At 38.5% G+C, this 24,779-nt stretch overlaps 1 protein-coding gene across 1 annotated transcript in view; it reads right to left on the reverse strand.

The window, feature by feature from the left end:
• ANO6 (anoctamin 6) overlaps positions 1-24,779 on the reverse strand; it is a 158,765-nt gene that overhangs the window by 100,638 nt on the left and 33,348 nt on the right. Inside the window, exon 2 of the mRNA XM_006888231.1 lies at positions 4,636-4,764. Coding sequence (XP_006888293.1) covers positions 4,636-4,764 — 129 coding nt within the window. The remainder of the gene's footprint in view (positions 1-4,635; positions 4,765-24,779) is intronic.

Here is a 24,779-nt window from a genome sequence, read left to right on the forward strand (position 1 = left end):
TAAGATCCATCTAACATCAGCTACACTATCCCTAGTACCACAACCCCTTCTAAACTCAGCCTGGACTTCTGGCAGTTCTCTGCTGATGTGCTGTTCCAGTCATTTTTGGATAGCTGCCAGTTAAAGGCCATGGTGAGACAATTTAGAGCAGCCAATATTGAGGACAGAGGGATACAATCCACCTTGCTTCATGTAGACCTTATGAAGCTAACAAGTCATCTAACCCAGAAATAACCCTCCCCAGAGTAAATTGCTGTTGTTTATAGCGGTACAATGCATACAACATAAAATTTCTATTTTAAATGTATAATCTAATACCATTAACCATTGTCAAAAAACTATACAAATCTATCTCTTTGTAAAACTTCTTCAGCACTCCAAACAGAAATTCCATTAAGCATTAAATCCCCATTTCTTCCTTTCCCAGCCCATGATATAATATTTTATATCACAATATATAACACTATATTTTCAAGGTTTATTCCTACTATAGCAGGTCTCAGAATGTTAATTTCTTTTTATGCTGGTATCTGGACTATTTAAGTGAGAAAATAATTATTTCCTCTTAACCATTTCAGCATTTTTAGCTTGGTTTTTCCTGTTCCTTGCAGCATAAACATTCAGTGATTCATGATTTAGAGCACAGTAGAGAGTTTGTTGTTGAAACAAATTATAATCACTCCCATGTGTAAAATCCAAATGTAAATGGTTTATGCCTTTAAAAGGGAGGTGTGAAGTTTCCAAACTGCTCTCAGCAAAACAAAGGGGCAAAGTTACATGCCAGTTGGATACTGTGCTAGAAAAATATTTTCTCCTTTGCTCATGGGAAACCGTTTACTTCTCTATTGTTTTTCTTTTACATTTGAGGCCCTATCATTTTATTTTATCTCTTTCTCTTTAGCGTCTCCCTAAAAATGTTCTCAACAATAATCTTTAGATCAGCCCCTGGCAAGGTCCACCTTGATGTTGCTTTAGCAAATCAATATAATTTAGATATTTTTTTTTTCTCTCTCTCTTAAAGAAGCAGGATATAAAAAAATTACCTTCCTTTGGCCTTGTCCTAATCTTGACTAAGGTCTGACAAGGGTGACAGGGGTTGTGACAGAATTCATAAATGGTTTCCCGGTTAATAAAATTGTCATTCCAAAGCCGAGCTTTGATTTTGGAAGAATCTAAATTAAGTAATATGTACAAATACAGACTCAAAATACTTCAAAGCATGGCTTATAAAAACCAACATCATGGTATATCAATATATGAGTTCAAGGATTTCTGAAATTAATGATGATTTTTTTTTTAACTGCTGATTTAGGAGAGCTACCCTGGGACCTATGTTTCTGTCTAAAGCAAATGCAGAACTTATTAATAATGTAAGCTGCTCTAGGGCCCTTCACCATGGCAGTAAAGCTCTTGTCTAAAACCAGAACTGTTTCCTTTATACTTTAATGGATTAGATCTGTTTAACTTACTTTATATAGTGCTCAACTCAGCTCCACTGGCATATGGATGTGTAATGAATATTTGATGATGGTGGCTATGACTGCACTGAAGACATCTCAGTGTCCACAGGAAAATCAGAAAATACTGTAAGCCATTTTACTCTAGTGATAAAAGTATATAATTGAATGAGAATCATGACTTTTCACACATTGCTTAAAGACAATTCTAAATAAAAGGGAAGGATACAGAGTTCATATTTATTATCAAATATGTGCCCAACCTGCCCAATATTTATGCAATACTTATATATACTATTTTATTTCATCCTAACCATCATCCTGTCATTAAGGATAAGGATGGTTATTTTCCTTGCTATAAGTCACAATTTATATGACAGCAGTAAATTTTCGAGTTCAGGAGTTCATTGATTGTAAAGTTAGCCACTAATTCATGTACTAACAAGGAAAAAACCAAAACACCCAGCCATTGAAATTATGACACCATTAGTAAGATGTCCTTTAATTTTTGAAAGTCTTTAATTGTGATTGGAGTGAAGGCTTCTAAAGCAAATCAGTTTTATATCCAACAAATGATATATATTTTGTTTTGTGATGATTACACCCTCCACATTGTAATAACATTCTTCTCATTTCATCCTCAAGTCTTCCTTGTCCATTTGACCCTTTTTCCTTGTTTCCTGCCTTCTAAACTGTATCTCTGGGCAAAGGCTGTCCTTTTGGTCTTGTACAGATGATTGTTTAAGGCATGTGCACTTCTCAGATGTTACTGATTATACTAGAAGCTTTTCTGCTACTTGGATGAAAGATGAGACATTGGAGTAATTTCAACTAGATTTACCAGGCTTAAAAAGTAACAAGGCCATTCCATCAATTTCTATCAGACTGGTAATCCTGTCTATTCTATGATGTTCAGTTTTACTCCACATTTGAATAACAGTAACATTTCATGTATGATCTCTTTTCCAGTCTTATTTTAGCGTAATGAAATTACCTAAAGTTCAGTCTACATTGTTTTAACACTGGTCTGTGGCTTTAATACTTGGTTTTTACATGACCCTCTTAACTAAAGGAGGCTCTTATCTGAAATAAAAGTAAAGGGAAGATGGAATAGTTTGAAAGGTGAGGAAAGGTAGATGGCAGAAAAATCGAGAGATCAGGAACACAGGGTCTAGATTTAATAGGTGACTACAGTTTGAATCCTGGTTCTACTACTTCCTAGCGTAAAGTTCATGACCTCACACAATCATTTAACAGCTCTAAGTGTGAACTCAGTCATCCATGAAATGGTATGATAACAGGAAGTACAGGTGGTGGCTGTGGTGATGGCAGTGTTTGGTGTCATTGAGTTGGTTCCCACTGACAGCAACCCTGTATATATCAGAACAACTTAGGTGGCACAAACCAAACTCCCCTGCTGAAGCAAAGGCTGGAGGTTTGGGTCTACTCAGGGAACCTCAGTAAAAACGGTCTGGTGACATAATTCACAAGAGTAAGAAACTGAAAATTATGGAGAACATTTCCACTGTGACATAAAGAGCGTTGCCAAGAGTCAGAACTGACTCAGAGAATTAATGTTTTTTAACAGACCTACTTAATAGTGTTGCTTAGAAAATTAAGTGAGAAAATCCATGCAAAATTCCTATGCAGGAGCCTCCACTAAATGCTAGTTATTACCATTTCTTTGTTGGTAATTACTGATTGATCATTCGCTTCCTTTCTCATTCAGGTGCAAACAGTTAGATGTGATTTTAATGTAAAAAACTTCTACACAATGCAAAGTTCTTAAAAGACAGACTTTGTTCAGTATGAAACTGAAGGATGCCTAAGGAAATCTCTGCTTCAAATAAATAAAAGAAAAAGTTAGCATGCCTTGAGGAAATGATGAGCAGAGAAAATCTGAAAATATGGTTGGTATATTTCAAACACTAGCATTTATTTTGCCATTTCTGTTATCTGGCAAAATTCATTGACTATGCAAAGGCATTTGACTGTGTAGATCATAACAAACTGTGGCTGACTCTGAGAAGAATGGGAATCCCAGAACACTTGATCGTTCTAATGTGAAACTTATACTTGGACCAGGAGGCAGTCGTCAGAACAGAGCAAGGGAACACTGCATGGTTCAAAATTGGGAAGGGCGTACGCCAGGGATGCATCCTATCTCTATACCTTTTCAACCTATATGCAGAACAGATTATCCGGGAGGCTGGGCTCTATGAGGAGAAATGTGGGGTCAGGATTGGTGGACGATTTAGCAACAATCTGCGTTATGCGGATGACACAACCCTGTTTGCTGAAACTGAGGAGGACCTGAAGCGCCTGCTGCAGAGTGTCAAGGACTGCAGCCTACAATATGGATTGAGGCTCAATGTCAAGAAGACAAAGATTCTCGCCACTGGACCAATTGGCAGCATCAGGATGGATGGTGAAGAGATTGAGATTGTACACAGCTTTAGTTTGCTTGGCTCTGTAGTCAACAGTCTTGGCACCAGCAGCCAGGAAATTAAAAGGCGCATTGCCATGGGAAAGTCTGCTGTTAGGGACCTCTCCAAAGTGCTGAAGAGCAGTGGTGTCTCTCTGGAGACTAAGGTGCGTCTGATACAGGCCATGGTCTTCGCAATCACCTGTTATGCATCAGAGAGTTGGACAATGACCAAGGAGGATAGAAGGAGAATTGATGACTTTGAGTGTGGTGCTGGAGAAGAGTACTGAGAATACCATGGACTGCTAGGAAAACAAATAGATTTGTCCTGGAGAGGGTTAAACCGGGTGGCTCCTTGGAGGCAAGGATTCTGAGGCTCCGTCTAACTTTCTTTGGACATGTAGTGAGGAGAGACCGATCCTTAGAGAAGGACATCATGCTTGGGAGGGTGGAGGGATGGCGCAGGAGAGGAAGGCCCTCTATGAGGTGGATTGATTCAGTGACTGGGATAATTGGGATGGGAGTGTCAGAGACAGTGCGATTGGCACAGGACAGAGCGGAGTTTAGGGCTGTTGTACATAGGGTCACTATGAGTCGCAGGCGACTCGACGGCACATAACAAACAACAAACAAACAAGCATTTATTTTATTGCTTACATAAAAAAAAAAAAAAAAAAAAACAACAAACCAGCACTATTTTTTCCATTTCTTAATATCATAAGGAATTAAAGGAAGATGGTATAAGAAACTTACCCTTTGTTTTTCATTTGTACCCTTTTTATTCGTCTCTTTTCTACTTTCATCTTCATACACGAGAACAAAGTCAATTCTTCGCTGGCCATCATTGAAAAAGAGGGAGTCAGGTTTTCCATTAAATTCTTTCTGTGAGAAATTTAAAAAAAATATATATATTTCAATATAAATTTAAGAAATGTTGATTTAGATATGCTATACCCTAGCTTAGGCTTCTGAATGGTAAGGAATTGTGCTTCTGACCCAAAAGCATGTGATTTGAATCCACCAGCTGCTCCACAGTTGAAAGACGGCATTCTCCTCCTGGGTGAGTTGTTGCCTCTGAAAACGTGCTGTAAGAGCAGCTATGAGTTGATTCTGACTCAGTGGTACATAAACCCAATAGCAATATGTTCTAGCTTTAATTGGTTCCCTAGGACATTCACAAAGAAAAATACAACCATTCCTAGTTACTTAAACCAGGACAACATGGTTACCATGACCTAACATGTCTTCTCAGTGAAAGGATATCCTTGAACCGAGCTCTGTAGCATATTTCTACAAATGCATGGGGATAGATCAGAATTATGGATGAAACAGAACCATCTCAGAATCAGTACTACCTCAAAAAGCAAAACGAACATATCAAAACTGGAAAAGGATATAGTAAATGGAAGTATATATCTGAAAACCTGGAATTTATTAAAAATGAAAATAACAAAGTTTCACTAAGAAAATACTAGTCCCTGTTGTTGTTGGCACCAATGAATCCACAACAACTCACAGAAAATTTATGAACTACAGACTGAAATTTTGCCCTATCCTTTACCATCATACCATCTCCACGTGCAAGCCCACTGCTGAAGTCACTGAGATACCATGTCAACCTCTCTCCTTGAAGGCTGTCCTCTTTCACTGACCCTCTACTTTTCCCAGTATGACGTTTTTTTCCCATGGACAGGTGCCTCCAGACAACAAGCTCAAAGCATGTGCGATAAAGTTTCAACATCCTTGCTTTTCAGAAGCACCCTGATTGGACTTCCTCCTGGACAGATTTGTTTGTTCTTTTGGTAGTTCACTGTTAGGTTCAATCCTCTTTGTCAACACTGCCTGAGAGAGTAAAAGAATAAGCAGAAGCATTCTGAGATTTCAGGACTTTTGTATTTTGAAATCTTTCCCCAGCCACTGATAATCTACCAGAGCCAGAACAGTAGGGACTGTTGTTGTTTTGTGGTTGCTGTTATGTGCCATCGAGTCACTTGTGACTCATAGCGACCCTAAGTCCAAGAGCCCTAAATGCCGTTCTATCCTGTGCCAACATCACTGTCCCAAACATAGTCAATCCCACCACTTCAATCACAGAATCGATCCATCTAATCGAGGGTCTTCCTCTCCTGCACCGTTCCTCCACTCTCCCAAATATGATGTCCCTCTCCAAGGACCGGTCCCTCCTTGAAACATGCCCAAAGTATGTCAGATGAAGCTTCAGAATCCTTGACTTCAAGGAGCATTCTGGCTTCACACTCTCCAGGACAAACCTGTTTGTTCTCCTAGCAGTCCATGGTATATTCAACACTCTTCTCCAGCACTACAGTGCAAAGGCATCAATTCTCTTTCCATCATCCCTATTCCCTGTCCAACTCTCTGATGCATAGCACGTAACTGTGAAGACTATAGCCTGGATCAGGCGCACCCTGGTCTCCAGCCTGATGTTGTTGCTTTTCAGTACTCTTGAGAGGTCCTTCACAGTTGACTTTCCCAATGCAATTCATCTCCTGATTTCCTGGCTGCTGTTACCAAGTGTACTGACTGTGGAACCAAGTAAACGAAAACTGTTAACTATCTCAATCTCTTCACCATCCATGCTGATGCTGCCAATTAGCCCAGTGTTGAGAATCTTTGTTTTCTTGATATTGAGCTTCAATCCATATTGAAGACTGCAGTCCTTGACCTTCTGCAGCAAGCACTTCAGGTCCTCCTCAGTTTCAGCAAGCAGGGTTGTATCATCCGTATAACGCAGATTGTTGATGTCTCTTCCACAAATTCTGATGCCACATTCCTCCTCATACAGTCCAGAGTCTTGGATGATCTGTTCTGCATACAGATTGAAAAGGTTTGGAGACAAAAATACATCTCTGACAGACCCACTTCTTAATTTTGAACCATGTAGTAGTGTCTCCCTGCTGTGTTCTGATGACTGCCTCTTGGTCCAAGTATAGGTTTCACATAAGCATAATCAAATGTTCTGGGATTTCCATTCTTCTCAGAGTCAGCCATAGCTTGTTGTGAGTAGGGCCTAGGCACCAATTAAAACATGTGGAGAGATAAATACCAATTTACAACTAAAATTATGGCATTTGTATTGTATAAGTGTTTGCTCTGACACATATTTTCTGAAGGTAGTATCATATCATGGTTTCAATGTGCAGCTTTTATTGCCAAGCCACCCAGGTTCAACTCCTAAGTACATACATGGTGACCATGTAATCCTGAGAAAGCTATTCACCTTCTCTAAGTCTTAATTGTCCTCAATTATAAAATACTATTAATTATACTTAACCTCATAGGTTGGTTATAGCATTTAAGAAAATAACTAATGGAAAGATCAACTGAGTACTTAGAATGCATTAAATAAATTAACCTGATAAGAACGGATACTACACTGACCTTAGCCAAAAGGCCAAGAAGAAATATGTATTACATTAAAGCTATTATTACTATTGATCTTCAGCTGTTTTTGTCATATATTCATTAATTCATTCAGAAAAATATTCACACATTGTCTACTATGGGGGGGATATCAATACACAGTTACCTGTCTTAGCAGTGAATATGAAGCAAATATTACAGTGTTTAGGGAAATTATAGTCTTGGGTAAAGACAGATATGAGAGAAGGAGATAGAGAACATTCCAAGGAAAAAGACCAATTGGTATAAAAATCTTAACATAGAACATTTTCTTAAAAAAAAAAAAGATAAAACATTCTTTGCTGTGCTCACAAGACAGAGAGAAAGCGGGGGCGGGGGGCAGGGGGTATAATATGCTAGGAGAAGGCAAGTGGGGCACAATGAGAGTGAAGAGGCATATAAGGCCCAGATCGTGTAAGCCAGGGGAGGACACTTGGGTTTTAAGTGCCTTGAGAAGTTTTTGTTGTTGCATATTGTTAAGTCAGAACTGACTCATAGCTGACCCTCCAGAGGGTTTTCAGAGGCAGTAAAGTGCATAGGAAGAGACTGCCCATCATTCCCCCATAGACTGGCGAGTGGATTCGAACCTCTATCTTTGTGTTGGTAGTACAGCTCTTTACCACTAAGCCTTAAGTGTAAGACAGGATATAGTTTACAAATTGACAAGATTTCCTTATCTTGGTAAGAATAAAGTTTGCAGGAACAATAAGGGAAACAGGTCAAGGGGAAGACTATTGTATCAATCCACTTGGGACAGAATGGTAGCTCAGAATATATTACTAGCAGCAATCACAGAAAAAAACCAGAGGCTTGAAATACATTTCAGAAGTGCAGTCCAAGGACTTTCTGATGCTTTGTATAGGAAAATGTGAGCAAAAGACTTAATAAATCTCTAAGTTTCTGGCTGATATGAGTGGACCGAGTTGCTGCTCTTTGGGAGAAGTCTAGAGGGACAGCATGCTGCAGGGGAGGTGAAGGTAGGGGCGTTAAGTGCTTCTATATTGGACATGCATATATAGAGCGAATATGCAGTGGCACAAATGGGTAAGCACTTGCTTACTAACTGAAGGTTGCTGGTTCAAATATACCCAGAGGTACCTCGAAAGAAAAGGATAGTGATCTACTTCTGAAAGACCCTATGGAGTACTACTCTGCACACATGGGGCTGCCAGAAGTTGAGAACAACCAACAGCATCCGGTTTCTTAGTGAATATCCCCACATTACAACATGGGAGGTGGAGCTATGGACCAACTCCAAGAGACTGGTTTTCTCTTGGGAGAGATGATGAAGAGATGATGGAGAGTTTTTATTATATTTGTAAAATTTCATTTCTTAGAAATTAGAAAGCTTTGATGTGAGCGTGGTTAAATATTAATATCAATTAAATCTGGATTGTGAATACAGTGATCTCCATTACATTATTCCTGTGCTTATCTGTGTGCTTAAAATATTTTAATTTTCTATAAAAGGGGGGAAAAAGACTTCCCACAGCACTAGATTTTCTTAATGATACACACACACACACACACACACATTTTTGAATGTGAGTTAGACAGTGTACACATCACAGGTTAGTCTATATACAAAACACCTTTCTTTCAAAAAGACAAGGGCTTTTTGTTAGTTCATTGATACTATTAGTATTGTTATGTGCCCTTGAGTCACCTGTGACTCATAGCAACCCTATATACAACAGCCCTAAATCCTGCTCTATCCTGTGCCAATCTCACTGTCTCCAACACACCTACCCCCATTACCCTAGTCACTGAATCAATCCATCTAGTCAAGCATCTTCCTCTCCTGCACTGTCCCTCCACCCTCCCAAGCATAATGTCCCTCTCCAAGGACTGGTCCCTCCTTGCAACATGTCCAAAGTATGTCAGATGAAGCCTCAGAATACTTGCCTCCAAAGAGCAGCCTAGCTTCACCCTCTCCAGGAAAATTTGTTTCTTCTCCTAGCAGTCCATCGTATATTCAATTGTTATATTAAAAAATTTTATTTTTGGTATTAGTAATTCTGATCTAAACAGCCACAAGATTTAATAGACTTACAGCACCTACAAGATTTCATGTGTGAAATCCCTGGAGCTAATGCCTACAGTGTAGTTTTGGAACTTTCTTCTGTAACAAGATAAAATTAGGCTGGTGCTTGACAGACAGCTCAACAAAGCCAAGTGTCCTTAGCCCTAGCAGTGCCTGCTCGGACCCAGAGTAACTCTGGGCTGGATCATGAGCTCCGCTTCCATACTGCATGTACCTATGTACCTGGACTAACAAGAACGTAGGAGATATCTAATTGTCTTTGTAGACCTTTACTTATTTGGCAGGCTATGTTTCTACCATGATTTGTAATACCATGGCTGAGTTTATTGGTCACTTGTGTGTTACCAGAGAGGAAAATCTCATCTTCTGTATGTCAATTTTCTAACCATTTAAGCATTTTTTTTATCACTTCTCTCTGGACCCCACTACTTCATAGAAAATACCATTTTTATAGCCTCACAAGCCAGGACATGCTTTGCTAAAACACAAAACCTATACTTATGGTCAGTGTCCCAAATCCACAGCGATGTCTTCTCACTCCAAACAAGTAACTTAAAAGCAACAAAAAGCTAAGAGAATACGCCGTCCCCTTTTCCTTATGACTCAGGGTGAAGTCTCTCTCAGGGAGGAGTGATAGGGAATGGCAAAGGATACACTGACAAAGAAGATTGATCAGAACTGGCTTTGACAAGCACTGTGGCATCTGGACAAGAACAAACTGGGAGGAGGGTAGAGAGAATAGTGCAACAATGAATGAGTGGAAGCCCAAAATCTCTGTAAATGTTTATGAAAATTAATAAAATATAATTATAGGGGGGGAAAAAAGCAACAAAAAAGGTCAGTCTTAAAGTTTAAAAGTCTTATGTTGGTGGTGGTGTCATGTTAAAAGTCTAATAGTTTTTAAAAAAAATTGGCAGTACAAAGACCTAAGACAGTTTAAAGCCATTTTACTTGAATCCACAAACACCTATGAAATCAGTTGAGAAATCAAATGATATATTGGGCAAATGTGCTGTCAAGAATGTAAGTTTAAAAGATTAAGATACACCTAACCTCTACAGAGAGCTGAAGAGTAAAGATGTTAGTTTAGAGACTAAAGATGCAGCATGACCTTTTTTATTGTACAATACGCATGTGAGAGTTTGGAAATGAATAAACAAGACTGAGAAAGATCTAATGTCTTTGAACATGGAGATAATTAAGAGTACTAAACATCTCATGGACTCTCAAATGGACAAGCAAATCTATCAAAAAGAAGTGCAACCAGAGTGCTCTTAGAGGCAAGATGAGGAGACTTCATCTCACATACTTTGGGCATGTTGTCAGGAGGTGTCAGTTTTGGAAATCAACATCCTGCTTGGAAAAGTAGAGGATCACCGAAAGAAAAGAAGACCCTCAAAGAAATGACCTGTCCCAGTGGCTGCACCGATGGGCATGGGCACAGGGAAGACTGTGAGGATGGGACAGACTCTGTACTGAGTCACTGTGAACTGGAGTTAATGTGAAGGCATGGCACCTAACACACTGCCATTTGTATTTGGGAAGAATTGACTTAATTTGCTCTGACAAAAAATTGTAGTTTGCGCTCACACATAGCTTGTCCAGTTGCCTATACTAATCTTGTCATTGTTTAAAAGTTAGACTTGATTTTTAATTGGTGAGCAGTTTTAATGTTTTCATTAAAAGTTGATTTTATTGTCATTTGCTAGAATCATTTGTATGTCAACACAGTTGTAGCAAATTTATATTCATTAAATGTGATTAATTCTCCTGTGCATTCAGCATCAATTAGTACATCACCTAATGTTACCATATCTCCTTTTATCACCTCCTTCTTTTCACATTTTTGAGAAAATGATTTTTTTTTTTTTTTGCTAACTGTATGAAATCTGATATTTAGTATTCATTTTTCTTTCTGTGCATCATGGAGCCTGTGACTTATTATAAAATAAGTATCTGGAACTCCTCACATTTCCCAGGCTAATCCACATGCTGAATGACTGCTGCCAATGTAACCTATCCCAACAGACGATCATTGTAAGATTATTTAACCAGAGACTCTAACCACAAATAGCATGACTCTGTCTTGAGGCCTTTCTCATCAGGGCATTGAGGGGCATGAAACAAAGACATCAACGTCTACAAAATCAGAGCTTGTCGCTGTCGCTACTCAACTCTTGCTTGCATTTACAGTCTCAGTTATTTAAAGACAAACTGTCCTTAGCAAGGTAGCAATGGTGGTTCAACGGTAGAAATCTTCAGTGTGACAGACTTGGTTTCCATTGCCACACAATGCATTTTATGAACTAATATCGTTATCTGTCTGTGAAAACTTACGTGCTATCATATAGAAAAGGTTCCAGTAGAGTTTCTAAGCTAAAATAGACTAGGAAGAAAGGCCTGGCAATCTATTACCAAAAATCAAAGCTTGACATACCTATGAGAATTGCAATGGTCTGATCTCCAACCAGTCATGGGGATGACAGTGCACAGGGAAGCTTGTCTTGTGTGTGGAGTTACCACAAATAAGGAACTGACTCCATGTTGCTAACAATAACAAAACCAATGAAACTTATTTAAAAGTTCTATTGTTGTCATTATGTGTACATAATGGATTTCTAGAGTCTGTAAATTGTATGGACAGATATTGCCCATATTTCTCTCCTGGAGCAGGTGGTGATTAGAACCATGTGCCTTTTGGGTTGGCAGGGCAACTCCTTATCACTAAGCCATCAGAGATCCCTTAAAAGTTTTAAAAGTCACTGCAATCCCAGAGGTGTGCGGTTCAAATCCACCAGATGCTCTGATGGAGAAGGAGGGACAATTTCCTCCTGTACCAGTCAGATCTCATTTGCTAGTACACACACACACACACAAATAATAAAATAAAAAATAAAACAAAGTTTTAAAAGTAAAAATACTATTACACCTTGACTTTTCTACTTCAGCTACACTCCTTTAAATCTCCTCTTCACTTTTTTCCTCTTTTAAATGGAAATTTTACTACTGATAACAAGGGCTGGATAGAATTTTTTTGTGGAGGAAAAAAATTAGGAACTTCTCAGAACTGACATGAGAAGGTAGGGTAGCATGAAATACGTTCTCCCAACAGTGATTATCATTGCAGATATCTGAAAAGTGTACAGAAGCGACTTGTCTGCTGTAGCCCACATTCTGCGCTCTTTGGGCAGTCTAGCACACTTTGTCTCGTTCTGAAGAATAAAGACTGGAACAAGAACCACCTGAGGATGCTCCAGGCACTCTCCTGCACGGCCATTTCTCAGGGGCTCAGGCTGGCAGCTTGCTCCCTGGTTACATGGTCTGCACACGCGTCTTTCCTGTGCGATGGAAGACCAGGGTCCTTTGTTTGGAGAAAAGCCCCATTGATTTGGCAATGGCTGTTCGCATGAAATAACTAGGTCAAACCCTGCTATGGTTTTATTAGAAAGCAACGCCAGGAAAGACCGCCAATTTTCCCCTGCAATGAAATCCAGGTTTCCCTTCTCTTGGCAGGAAACATTCTTCTGGGTAAGTGGGGGAAAGGAAAGAGACTCAAAGCTGAGAAAATGTGTAACAAACAAGAGAACAGGCCTAAACAAAGCCTAAATTATGAACAAAAACTATGTAGCTATTTAAAATAATAAAAGATAATCTTTTTCTCTTTTCAGTGATAACTTCCATGAAAGGCCTAACTCACTCAACAGTCTACTGAGGTGAAAGAAAAAGAGGAAAAATTTTAAAAATTTCTCTCTTCATGTTTTGCTTTGTACAGAGAATGTAAAACTTCAATAATTTCTCATACTAAATACTGGTAATATTGTTGAAGAAGTTATTTATTAACTACTTAGTTAAAGATTAACTACTCAAGCCCTGACTTCTATGCCCTAAATGCCAACCAAAGGAAATCCAAGAAAACCTAAAATTTCTGGGTTCCCCCCACCCCATATAGTAGCTTAAGTTTGAAAACATTGAAGGACAATATTTATGATTCATCCGGTAAAATAATTTTCAAAATCAAAGCTGCGTGTGATCACTGACTTTCCATTTGAGGAGATGATTTGATTTTAAGGTCACTGGGGTAACTGATTCATTATGACATTGAATTGATGTTAGTTTTCATCAAGTCCATTTTGACTAATGGTGACCATGCATGCAGAGTAAAACAGCTCCACAGAGGCAGTGTTGCTGTGGAAGCAAAGCTTCAGATCTGTCTTCTGAGCCACCTCTGAGTAAATAGGTCTGCACTGCGAGCCTATTGGCTTGTAACGAAACAAATGTCTTAAATACCAAGATAAACCCTGTCTAGTTGTTGATACTTATCCTTTCTTCTTGAAAGGAAAAAAAAATCTCCAAGCAAATTTTTCCATACCTATTCAATCTGTATACTGAAAAAATCATTCCAGAAGCTGGACTTCATGAAGAAGAGTATGGCATCAGGATTGGAGGAAGACACAAGAAATTGTATGATGAAGCAGTTGGCACAAGCGTGTTTGCTGAAAGCAAAGAGGCCTTGAGGAACTTGCTGCAGCTTTCAATAAGGACTGCATTTTTACATTAAGCTGAAGAACAAGGATGTCAGTTTAAAGACTAAGGTGATTCACCTGATTCAGGCCATAGTCTTTCCAATCATTTGCATCTGAGAGCTGGATGGTGAATATGGATGACAGGAGAAGAATCAGTGCTTTTAAGGTGTGGTGCTGGAGAAGAGTGCTTAATATTCTACGGATTGCCAAAAGAACAACTTGGAGAAACTCCAGTCAGAGTGCTCAGTGGAGGCAGGGATGGCAAAACTTAGTCTCACATACTTTGAACACACTGTTAGAAGAAGCCATCCCTTGGGGAGGGATCATGCTTGTAAAGGTGGAGGGTCAGTGAAAGAGAGGACGATTCTCAAAATGGATCGATACAGCATCTGTGACTATGGGCTCAAGTGTATTGAGGATTAGGATGGTGAAGGATAGAACAGAGTTCAGATCTGTTGTTCATAGGGTCATATGAGTCGTACTTAATGTAATGGCACTTAACAGTAGTCTTACATTTACTTTCTTTGGTCTTGTGGATACAAGGTCCCACCAAAGTAGCATTTACTTGCTTGTGGCAACCTGACTTAATACTATACTAAAAGCTAAAGACTTTAGTAGGCAAAAGGATTACCTAAGGCCACTTGCCATTACAGAAAAAGAAACCAAAACAACACTATCAGCCCTTGCAGTACAGTGACTGGCTGCCTCCACTGTAACTCTGTGGCTCTGATTCACACTTAGGATGAATATGAGATGGATTTGATCTCAACTAGTGGAGGTTGAGAAATAGGAGTTCAACTGAGTAAAGTAGGAGAGAATAAGAGGAAAAAGAAGAAAGGAGGTCAGCGGTGATTTACCCAAAGACTGCATCCCAGGCCTTTCTCTCTTTTTACTGGTAGGCAGCTTCAAAAAAGAGCCCCAAAGGGGCTCTTTTTACCCAAATCAGAACAGAAATGTAAGTAGCAACATTATTTTACCATTGCTTTCAAACCAGAGCTATGAGTTTTAGAACCCATCTGCACAAAAGGTTTGTTTGTTTGTTTGCTATTAATGAGGAAGTAAAAGTGGGTAGGAAACTTGTCCCTGGAGCCAGTAAAGGTCCCCAGTACTGTAGGACAAGTAATTGAGAAAATCCTAATAGATAAAAAAGGGATTCCAAAGACAAGCATTTTCCAGTAATCACTTTACAGGGCACATTTTCATAAATATAAATTTTATATCTACATCTCATTGTTATCAAATTAGAACTGATTCATAGCCAACACTCCAGCAGGTTTTCAGAGGCTGTAAATCACATGAGAGGAGACTGCTATGGAGTAGTGGCTAGTGGATTTGAACTGATCAACTCTGGGGTTGGACACACAACTCCGTACCTACTATGCCATCAGATCTTCATACATACACACATACCAGCTTGGCTCTGTGGTGCGTAGAACATAAGAAACTATGGCTAACCTTGAGATGAATGGGAATCCCAGAACCCTTACTTGTGCTCATATGAAAACTATTCCTAGACCTAGAAGCTGTTGTCCAAACAGATCAAGGGAACACTGCAGGGTTTAAAATTAGGGAGAGTGTGTGTCGGGATTGTTTCCTTTCTCCATATATATTCAAACTGTATGCTGAGCAAACCATCCGATCAACTGGACTCTATGAAGAAAAGTGTGGCATCAGGATCAGAAAACGTCTTATCAACCTGTGTTATGCAGATGACACAACCTAACATGCTACAAGTGAGGAGGACTTGTAATGCTTGCTGCAGATGATCAAACATACAGCCTTCAAAATAATTTGCTTCTCAATATCATGAAGGCAAAAATTCACACCTCAGGACTGATAAGCCATATCAAGGCAGATGGAGAAAAGATTCAAACTATCAACTCTTTCACTTTATATGGGTAAAAAATCAACACCCTTGCTACCAGCAGTAAGGAGATCAGGACGTTCATTATATTGGTCAAATCCACTGTAGGGGACCTCTCCAAAATACTGACAAGCAATGATGTCAGTTTGAAGACCAAAGTACACTTGATCCACGCCATGATCTTTTCAATAACTTGATACACTTTTGAGAGCTGGACAAGCAATAAGGATGACAAGAAAGAAAATTGATTCTGCTGACTTGAGGTGTTTGAGCATTATACTGAATATCCCATGGACTGCCAAAAGAACATATAACATATGTCTTGGAAAAAGTTCAGGCACCATGCTCCTTGGAGGCAAAAAAGGCAAAGCTTTGTCTCTCATACTTTGGGCATGCTGCAAGAGATGCTATTCCTTGGAAAGGGATAACATGCTTGGAAAGATGGAAGATCAGCAAAAGACAGGAAGACCCTCAATGAGATGGCCTGACATGGTGACACAGTAATGGGCTCAAGCATGTCAGAGATGATAAGGATAACATAGGACAGGACAGAACTCAGGTCTGTTGTTCAAAGGCTCATTGAGCTTGAATCAGTACTTCACTTGACTCAATGACCTCTAACAATAACAAAAGTATATCCTGCTGGCTTTATTTCTCTGAAGACTGCTACCTGATACATACCCTTTTCCTAAGGATATTATTTGTTTTCTATGGTAATCAATCCCACATGGGGTAATGGTGTTGAACTTTACACAGAGCAGAATGAAAGAAAGGCTTATTGTCTAACAATAGCAGTTGAGGGATTGCATTATGAAAAATAATCAATATCAAAACAACTACATAGTTAAAGAGTAACTGATGTGTTTCACTACAGGGCTTAAGATAAAGCAAAACAAAGTACTTAATTCCAAGAAGAACAAAATGAAAACTTTAAACATAATTCTGTTGTCATATGCCATCCAGTTGGAACCTACTCATAGCTGACTGCTAAGTAGTTTCTCAGAAGCTATAAATCACACAGGAAAACACCGTCCCTCTTTCTGTCACAGAGCAGCTGGTAGCTTTGTGTGTGTACTGTCAAATCAGATCTGGCTGATACAGGAGATCACCCCTCCTTCTCCAGCAGAGAATCTGGTGGATTTGAACCCAGTACCTCTGGGATTGCAGTGCAGCTTCCTGCCACTAGGCCACCATAGCTCCCTACAGCTGGTAGCTTTGAACTTAGTGCCTTTGGCCAGGCAGAGCAACACATTATTCACAGCAAACTTCAGTCACATTAGAAAATGAAAGTGAAAACATGGCGAGGGTGGCAGTGCGGGGGGGGGCAGTAGCGGGTGGGAGGGTAGAATGAGCCAAAAACACCGCTGTTGTGTCTAGTCTAATTTACAGCAACTTTCAATTTATCTGAAGCTGTAAATCTCTCTCCCCTAAAGCCACTGGTGGACTTGAATTGCCAACCTTTGTGTTACCAGGCTAAAATACATTATACTACCAGGCCTCGAAGTGAAGATATAGGCTCTCCATTTTCTAGTAAAACTTAAATCCATATATGCAGCGAATTCTAGGAAAACAAATATTCCGAGGAAAAGCTTTTATATATATGTGTTGGTTTTGTTGAGTGTAGTTTAATCAGTTCCACCTCACAGAAACCCTACGTAAATCAAAACAAAACTCTTTCTGGCCCTCCACTTCCTAAACAGCATGCCTCCAGAAACCCTATGAACTTTGATAAAAGTTGATAGTTGTAGAAGGGCTTCAGGCCTTTTGTTCATAGGGTCACTATGAGTCGTGCTCAACAACAACAACAACACAACCATCCTCATAATCACCGTTTTGTTTGAGCCTGTTGTTGAAGCTGCTGTATCACTCTATGTAATTAAGGGTCTTCCTCTCTTTAAAGGACCCCCTGCTTTACCAAACATGATATACTTCTGCAAGGACTGGTCCTTTTTGACAACAAAGCTAAAGTACAACATCTTTGTTTCTAAAGAATACTCTACAAATTTGTTCACTTTTCTGGTAATTCACAGTATATTCAATACTCTTCACCAACACCAGAACTCAAACGCATCAGTTCTTCTTTGATGTAAATGTTTAGATCTTACAAAATGTGGAACACAGTGGAATGGATTTTATTTACATGTTAGGCAGTCAAGAGGAAAGTACATTTCTAAGTCTTTTTTCCAACTATAGTAGAGTTAAGCCAGGCTTAAAACATAAATAATACCTGGATCTTTTTTCCTTTAAATAATTATGTAAAACTATTACAGAGAAAGAAGAGACCAGGTCAAAATTACTTCTTCTTCCACTTAGACAATCTCCTTTCTCAGTCTCTAAGTACAAATGATAATGAAAAATTGAAAATGCAGTGGAAAAAATGTCAAGAAGTGTCAAGAAGAGAATGGGCCTGAAAGGAATAGTGCTCAAGGTGGCAAGAGCAGTACTGGGAGAAGCAGGGGTAGAGAGAGAAAGAAAATGTCACATTTGTAACTAGGATGAGAAGTGTGTGGACACAGGGGAGCTGCACCAGAATTCTGCTCAATGAATAGTGTCTGTGGGGGAAGCAGGGGAAGTGGAGGAGCATGTTTTTGGCTTGACCAGGATTTTAGGAATGTGTTGACAGGAAAGAAGGCCTGGTGAAAAAGGGTCTGTTCAAGTAGGACAGAAGGTGTGTCCAGAATTGAGAACTCCAAGTGAGTGATACAGTCCAGTGTGTCAGGAGGTTCCAAGAACATCCTTTACTGGTGACTCTGTGATGAAGTAGGTGTGTTCAGAAGTGACCCAGAATGCTTTTTTATGTAAACCATACCACCTTCCTCACTCTGCTAATCACACCATAAATTTTTAAACGTCAGTGAATGGCCAAACCTTGTTCAACTTTTTAATTCTTTGCTAAATCTTTAGAGTAGTAGGAACTCAGTTAAATTTTGTTTTTGAAAAAATGTTGCTCTGTATTTTTTTCCTAACTATAAAAATTATATGTATCCATGACCAAACCCCCAAAATTCTGTAAGTACTAACAAGTACAAACGGGGAAAAAAGAAAAGTCATATCGAGTATACAAACACATTTCCCAGAGATAAACTGAGCTCATTAACATTTTGGAGTATATCCTTTCAGGCTTTCAAGCATTCATACCCGCCCGCTTCCCCCTCCCCCCCAATGCATCATGTTTAATAGCTGTAATGTAATTTAGTTAAACAATCTTCCACTGATGAACACATAAGTTGTTTCCAATTTTCTGCCTTTATAAACATTGCAGCAATGAGCATCCTTGTATGTATGTATTTGTGCACATGTCCAATTACTGTTGCCTAAGGCTTAATTTTAGAAGCAAATTTTAAATAGCATGCCTCTCTTAAAAGCTTCAGAGATAAAAATTGCTAAACTCTCATTCAAACTACCTTGAATAGTAACGCTCACCGGGAGAATCTGAGAGGATTGGAGGGCCAGGTTCCACCCTGACTTATCTCAGGCTTTTCCATATTTACTGATATAATAGCTGATTTAAATATATGGAGATACATTTTTTATTTGCACTTATTATCCAACCTTGCTATGTCCAAGTGAAATATGTTTATTCCAATATGCTTATTAAGATCCTATACCTAACTGACTCATCATTATTTAATCCCTTGGCAGCAGATTCTTTTGAGTTGTAAGGAAAAAAATCCTTAAGATCACAAAGGCATTGGGGCAAGTGGGTTAAGGGTGATACTGATCAAAAAGATTCCGTGTTTTTCCATCTCAGACCCCAGGCTGCTAAATGGGGGAAAGCAGCAAACACCCTGAAAGGTTAAGCCCTCAATGTGAAGTTTCGGAGCTAAGGGAGAGTGACGAGTTCTATTCAGCCTGAAGGATGCATGGACCAAGCAAGCAAACATACTCTCAGTGGCAAGGAGGTGATTTATAGCCACTGTCAACCCTAATACCCATGAGAATGTGTGGACTGTGCTGCCAGATGGGACACTATCTGTTGGGATAGGTGCCTGGTAGAGGGTGTCCCAGGCTGTTGGGTTATCTTGTTTAAGAAAAGAAGGGAATAGTGACTTTTCAACAATTAATTTTACTAAATAAGTTCCAAAAGGAAAAAGAATATTCCAGGCTTCAGCAATGTTGACATGTTTTGTGAAACACAAACATTTAACTAGACATACCATGGTAGTTTTAGAAGATCATTACCATCCTGTTGACTGAATTCCTATTCTTGTTTGTTGACATGTCATCAGTTATACATATAACAATCAAATATTATTTATTTGTTCTGCCTCATTATTATTTAAACTTACTACTTCATTGATAAATGATTTATGATGCAAATTGAAACATGTTCTTGCTATTTTACATTGGCACATGACTTTAACTAGTTCCCAAATTGTTGGACTTGTTTGTATCAGTCATTTCTCATCAGAGTTTAATGCATTTCATTAATAAATCTCATCAGACTATAACAGGAAGATGCTTTTGTTGCTGTAGTTGTTTCTACATCAGAAAATGTTCACACACCAAGAGTCTATGCATTATGCCCTTGTTTTCCTTTCCTATGTTAAAATTAAAGGGGCTCTAATTGCATAGTGAGTAAGGGGTTTAACGGCCATCCCAAAGACACGTGGTTCAAATTCACCAACTGTCTCACAGGAAAAAGATGGACAATCTCCTCCTGTACAACTGACAGCCTCTGAAAACACACTGGAGGGTCAGCTATGAGTAGATTCTGATTTTATCACTCACAACAACATGCTAAAACAAATTCCGCAGAATCCATTATTATTCCAATTCCCAACAATCATATAGGACAGAGCATAACTTTAGAAGAAGACCCATTGGATTCTTCTTAGTTAATTCTTATTTGATGGCTCAAAAACAACAATATGTTAAAATAAATTCCCCAGAACCTATTATTATTATTATTATTACTATTCTAATTCACAGCAACCATACAGGACTGCCCAGTAGGCTTTCAAGGCTGTGAAGCTTTGAGAAAGCAGACTGCCACATCTTTCTCTTGTGAAGTGACTTACGGATTTGAACCACTGACCTTTAGGGTAGCAACCAAGTGCTAAACCACTGACCTCCTAACAATAAACTCTAGGGTACTATTATTAGGATACTCCATAATAAGTGTTTGGTGGAGATGAAGGCACAATTGTTAGTAAATATTTCACTTCAGGTCATGCCAAGGTACCTGTATTTTACTATATGGAGTTCTCTTATAATTTTATATAATATGCATAAACTTAATGAACTAACAGAAATATGAAAATAGAGTTTTGCAGAGACTTTTAAAATAAAGCTTCCTTAAAAGGAGTTAGAAGTATAGGCTTGATACCAGTCCTTCAAATGTTGGAAGATTCTTAGTTAGGAGTTGTTCTCACAGTGAAGACATCTTTAATTCACCTTTTTCTCACACTCAGTTAGTTTGGATCAGGGTTCTCAATACCATGCCTTCACATTTTCTTTGCTTCTCGTTTTTCCACAGACTTTCCACCGTTTGATAATCTCATTTTAGCCCTCCTTTAAGGTGAGCTGCAGAAAAGAATGTTAACAGATAAAGGAAAGTCAGAGTGAAAGAAAATGTGAAAATGATTATAGGGGCTGTTTTCCTTTTCTTTTCCTTTTTCCTTCTTTTCTTTTTCTTTTCCTTTTCTTGAAGGTTCCTTTTTCATTTGTTCTATTTCACTTGATGATGGTAATATTTGCAGAAGGAATTTAGAAGACATTAAGTGTAAAAAAAAATAGATGAAATGTTAGGAAAGAAAAGGTGATAATTGTAATAAAACAAGATAGTGACATCAGTAAGGGAAGTAATAGTATTTTTTCTGCAGTTAATTTGTTCAATATCTCAAAAGTATCCTACTTCACATTAAAGTCCTATTATAGATGTAGCATCCATTTTCCTATTTATTTTTTCCATATCTATTAACTATTTTTCTCCTTTCAACATCCTGAAGGGAAGAGTATTCTGCAGGCATGGTGGTTATACTAAATTATATTTTTGGACCTTCAAGAAATTTTTTCCAAACTCATAGTCTAAGATTAGCTGAACCAAATTCATATTCCTACTTTTTTTTTACAACTTAATAGAATTTCAGGGTATTCTACCTACAACTTTTAAAAAAAGATCCTTACTAGTCTTAAGAAATAATTAATTTTACTTGACTTCATAACCATAGTTTCCTTTTACCAAATCTTTTGTTCTTGGGTGGGGGTTTATTATTTTGCTATTGTTTCTTTGTTTTAGCTTTTGCTCTCATTAGGTGTCATAAATTATGTTAACACCTATAGAGACACTCTGCACAACAGAATGAAACATTGTTCAGTGTCATGCTCATCTCTGAGTCGTTAGCTGTAGCCATTTGTGTCAACCTATCTTGTGAAGGGTCTCTCTCTTTGCTCACTTTTTACTTTGCCAAACATGTCCAGAGTATGTAAGATGAAGTCGCACCATCTTCACTTCTAAGGAGCATGCCAGCTAAAATTCTTCTAAAACAGATTTGTTGATTCTTCTTGCAGTCCATGATGTATTCAAGATTCTTCACTACCTTATTTCAACATCATAATTCAAGGTCATCAATTTGCCATCGGTTTTCAGTATTCAGTGTATAGCTTTCACACGCATAGCAGATGAATGAACATATCATGACTGCGTCAAGTATATCTTTGTCCTCAGGTGATGTATTTGTTTTTAAGCACTTTAAAGAATTCCTTGAAAAAAATTCCTTTGCAGCAGATTTCCCAATGCAGTGTGTCATCATTTGATTTCTTGAATGCTACTTCTGTGGGCATTGATTGTGAATCCATGTAAAATGAAATCTTTAACTATTTCAATATTTTCTCTGTTGAACATGATGCTGCTTAGTGTCTAGTAGTAAATATTTTTGTTTTATGATGAAATGTGATCCATACTGAAGGTTTAATGGTTTTGATCTTGTTCAAAAAGGGTTTCAAGTCCTCTTTGATTTCAGCAAAGATGGTTTTTTCATCTGTACATTGCAGACTGTTAATGAGTCTGTCTTTAAATCTTGATATTACATTCTTCTTCAAACCAGCTTCTCAGGTTATTTGCTTATCATACATATTGAATAAGAACGGGGAAAGGGCATAACCCTGGCAGCACACATCTTTCTCTTGTATCTCGAAGTATTCCTTTGTTCTGTTCAAATGATTATTTCTTAGTCTATGTACAGGTTCTGCAGAAGAAAAAGTAAGTGTATCTCTCAGCTAATCAAATCTCCACTATCTATAACTCACTGTCATCAAGTCAATTGCTACTGATAGCAACCACCTAAGACAGAGTAGAATTATCCCATGAGATTTTCTAGGCTATATATCTTTACTAAAATAGATTACTACAGCTTTCTTCTGGTAAGTTCAAATTGTCAACCTCTGATTGGCAGCCAATTGCACCTCCAAGGCTCCTTCTGTCTCTGGCATAACTATTTTGAGTTCTTTTAAATTTCATCTGGTTAAAATTAAAAGACAAGGATTAGAAGTCCCCACTCACCAAATTCACAGCTATAAATTATTCCTCTTTTCTCAATTAACTATGCTACATGACCCTCAAAATGTTATGACTTTAAATAAAAAGTTAATTTTGTAGAAAGTGCTTATAATTTGACAATGAATCAAAGAGGTTTAATGTTACAGCTATTGGAGAGTTAAGCTAAAGAAGAGAAATTAAAGGCAACTAAGAATGTAACCAAAGGACTCCTGGTGGTGCAGTAGCTAAGGGCTCAAAAAGTTGGTGGTTCAAATCCAACAGTCATTGTGGAGGAGAATGATGCGGCAGTCTGCTTCTGTACAGATCAGAGCCTTGGAAACCCTAATGGGTCAGTTGCCCTCTGCCCTACAGTTGATGTCATATGGAACAGACTTGAAAGCAAAGAGTTTGGGTTTTGTTTGTGAGTGTAATTAAGATAGCTCTTTACTAGGTTTTCCACATATTTCTTCTGCTACTGACTCCCTTAATGACAAAATCTATCACTCCCCCATGGCAGTTGTTTGGTAATCATCTGAGGGTTTTCCTGCTGTGGCAAGATTTCTTTGGTCAACTCTTCAACTTTCACAAGATGTTTCCATGTACAGTGTAGGAAATGCTGTAACTTATTGTTGAGCTCCTCAGCTGTTAGGTTTGCAGCATCAGAGTCCCACTGCCAGCTTTACTCCCTTCAACCCCATTATGGCTTGAATACCTATTGGCCATCATCTTCTCAGACTACTGCTCTGGAAATAGTAGTTTGCAATCTCATTCACAGCAAGAGAAGAAAAAACAAATCAAAGCCTCTAGCATAAAGCAAAGCAAAAGATTGTGAAAACAAAATATTATCTGATGGTTAATGTGTGTGTGTGTGGTAAGATAGATAGATAGACAGACAGACAGATAGAAATCTAGAAGCACTTTACAAAAATGACTCTGCTTTGTGGTATAAAAATGAAAATGCACAGATGTTTCTAAAACAAAATGTAAAAAGCCCAAATGATTCACTTAAAACAGTGGTGCGAAAATGTTTTAAACTAATATCAGATACCACATAAAACTACAGAAAAATCCTCTTGTCAATTCTTTGGAATTGTCAAGAAAGAAAATGTTCTGAGACAATGAATTTTGAGGTAATAAATCTCTGTACAAGTGAAAGTGACAAAAACCATCTCTGACTCATGACAACTCAATGTGTGCAATAAATAAGATGTGCACCAGAAGGATTTCAGAGGGAGATCACCAGGCCTTTCTTCTGAGGCACCTCTTAACTTTTCCACTAGCCACTAACTGCATTACCTGTTTGTAACACCCAGGGACTCCTGTCTATTGTAGGTGGTGGGGTTGTATATAAATATGATGAGTTTGTTTTGATGGCCTAGTGGCAAGAGTTGTGCTGTTAACCCAAGGGCATGTGGTTTGACTCTGTTACCGCTCTGTGGGAGAAAGATGGACAATCTCGTCCTATGTGATTTACAGCCTCTGAAAATCCACTGCAGGGTCAGCTATGAGACAATTCTGACCCAATGACATGTGTGTGTGTGTGTGTGTGTGTGTGTGTGTGTGTGT

Source organism: Elephantulus edwardii, unplaced genomic scaffold, assembly GCF_000299155.1.
Source record: "Elephantulus edwardii isolate Elephantulus edwardi_28Jun2011 unplaced genomic scaffold, EleEdw1.0 scaffold00065, whole genome shotgun sequence".
NCBI classification, from domain to species: domain Eukaryota; kingdom Metazoa; phylum Chordata; class Mammalia; order Macroscelidea; family Macroscelididae; genus Elephantulus; species Elephantulus edwardii.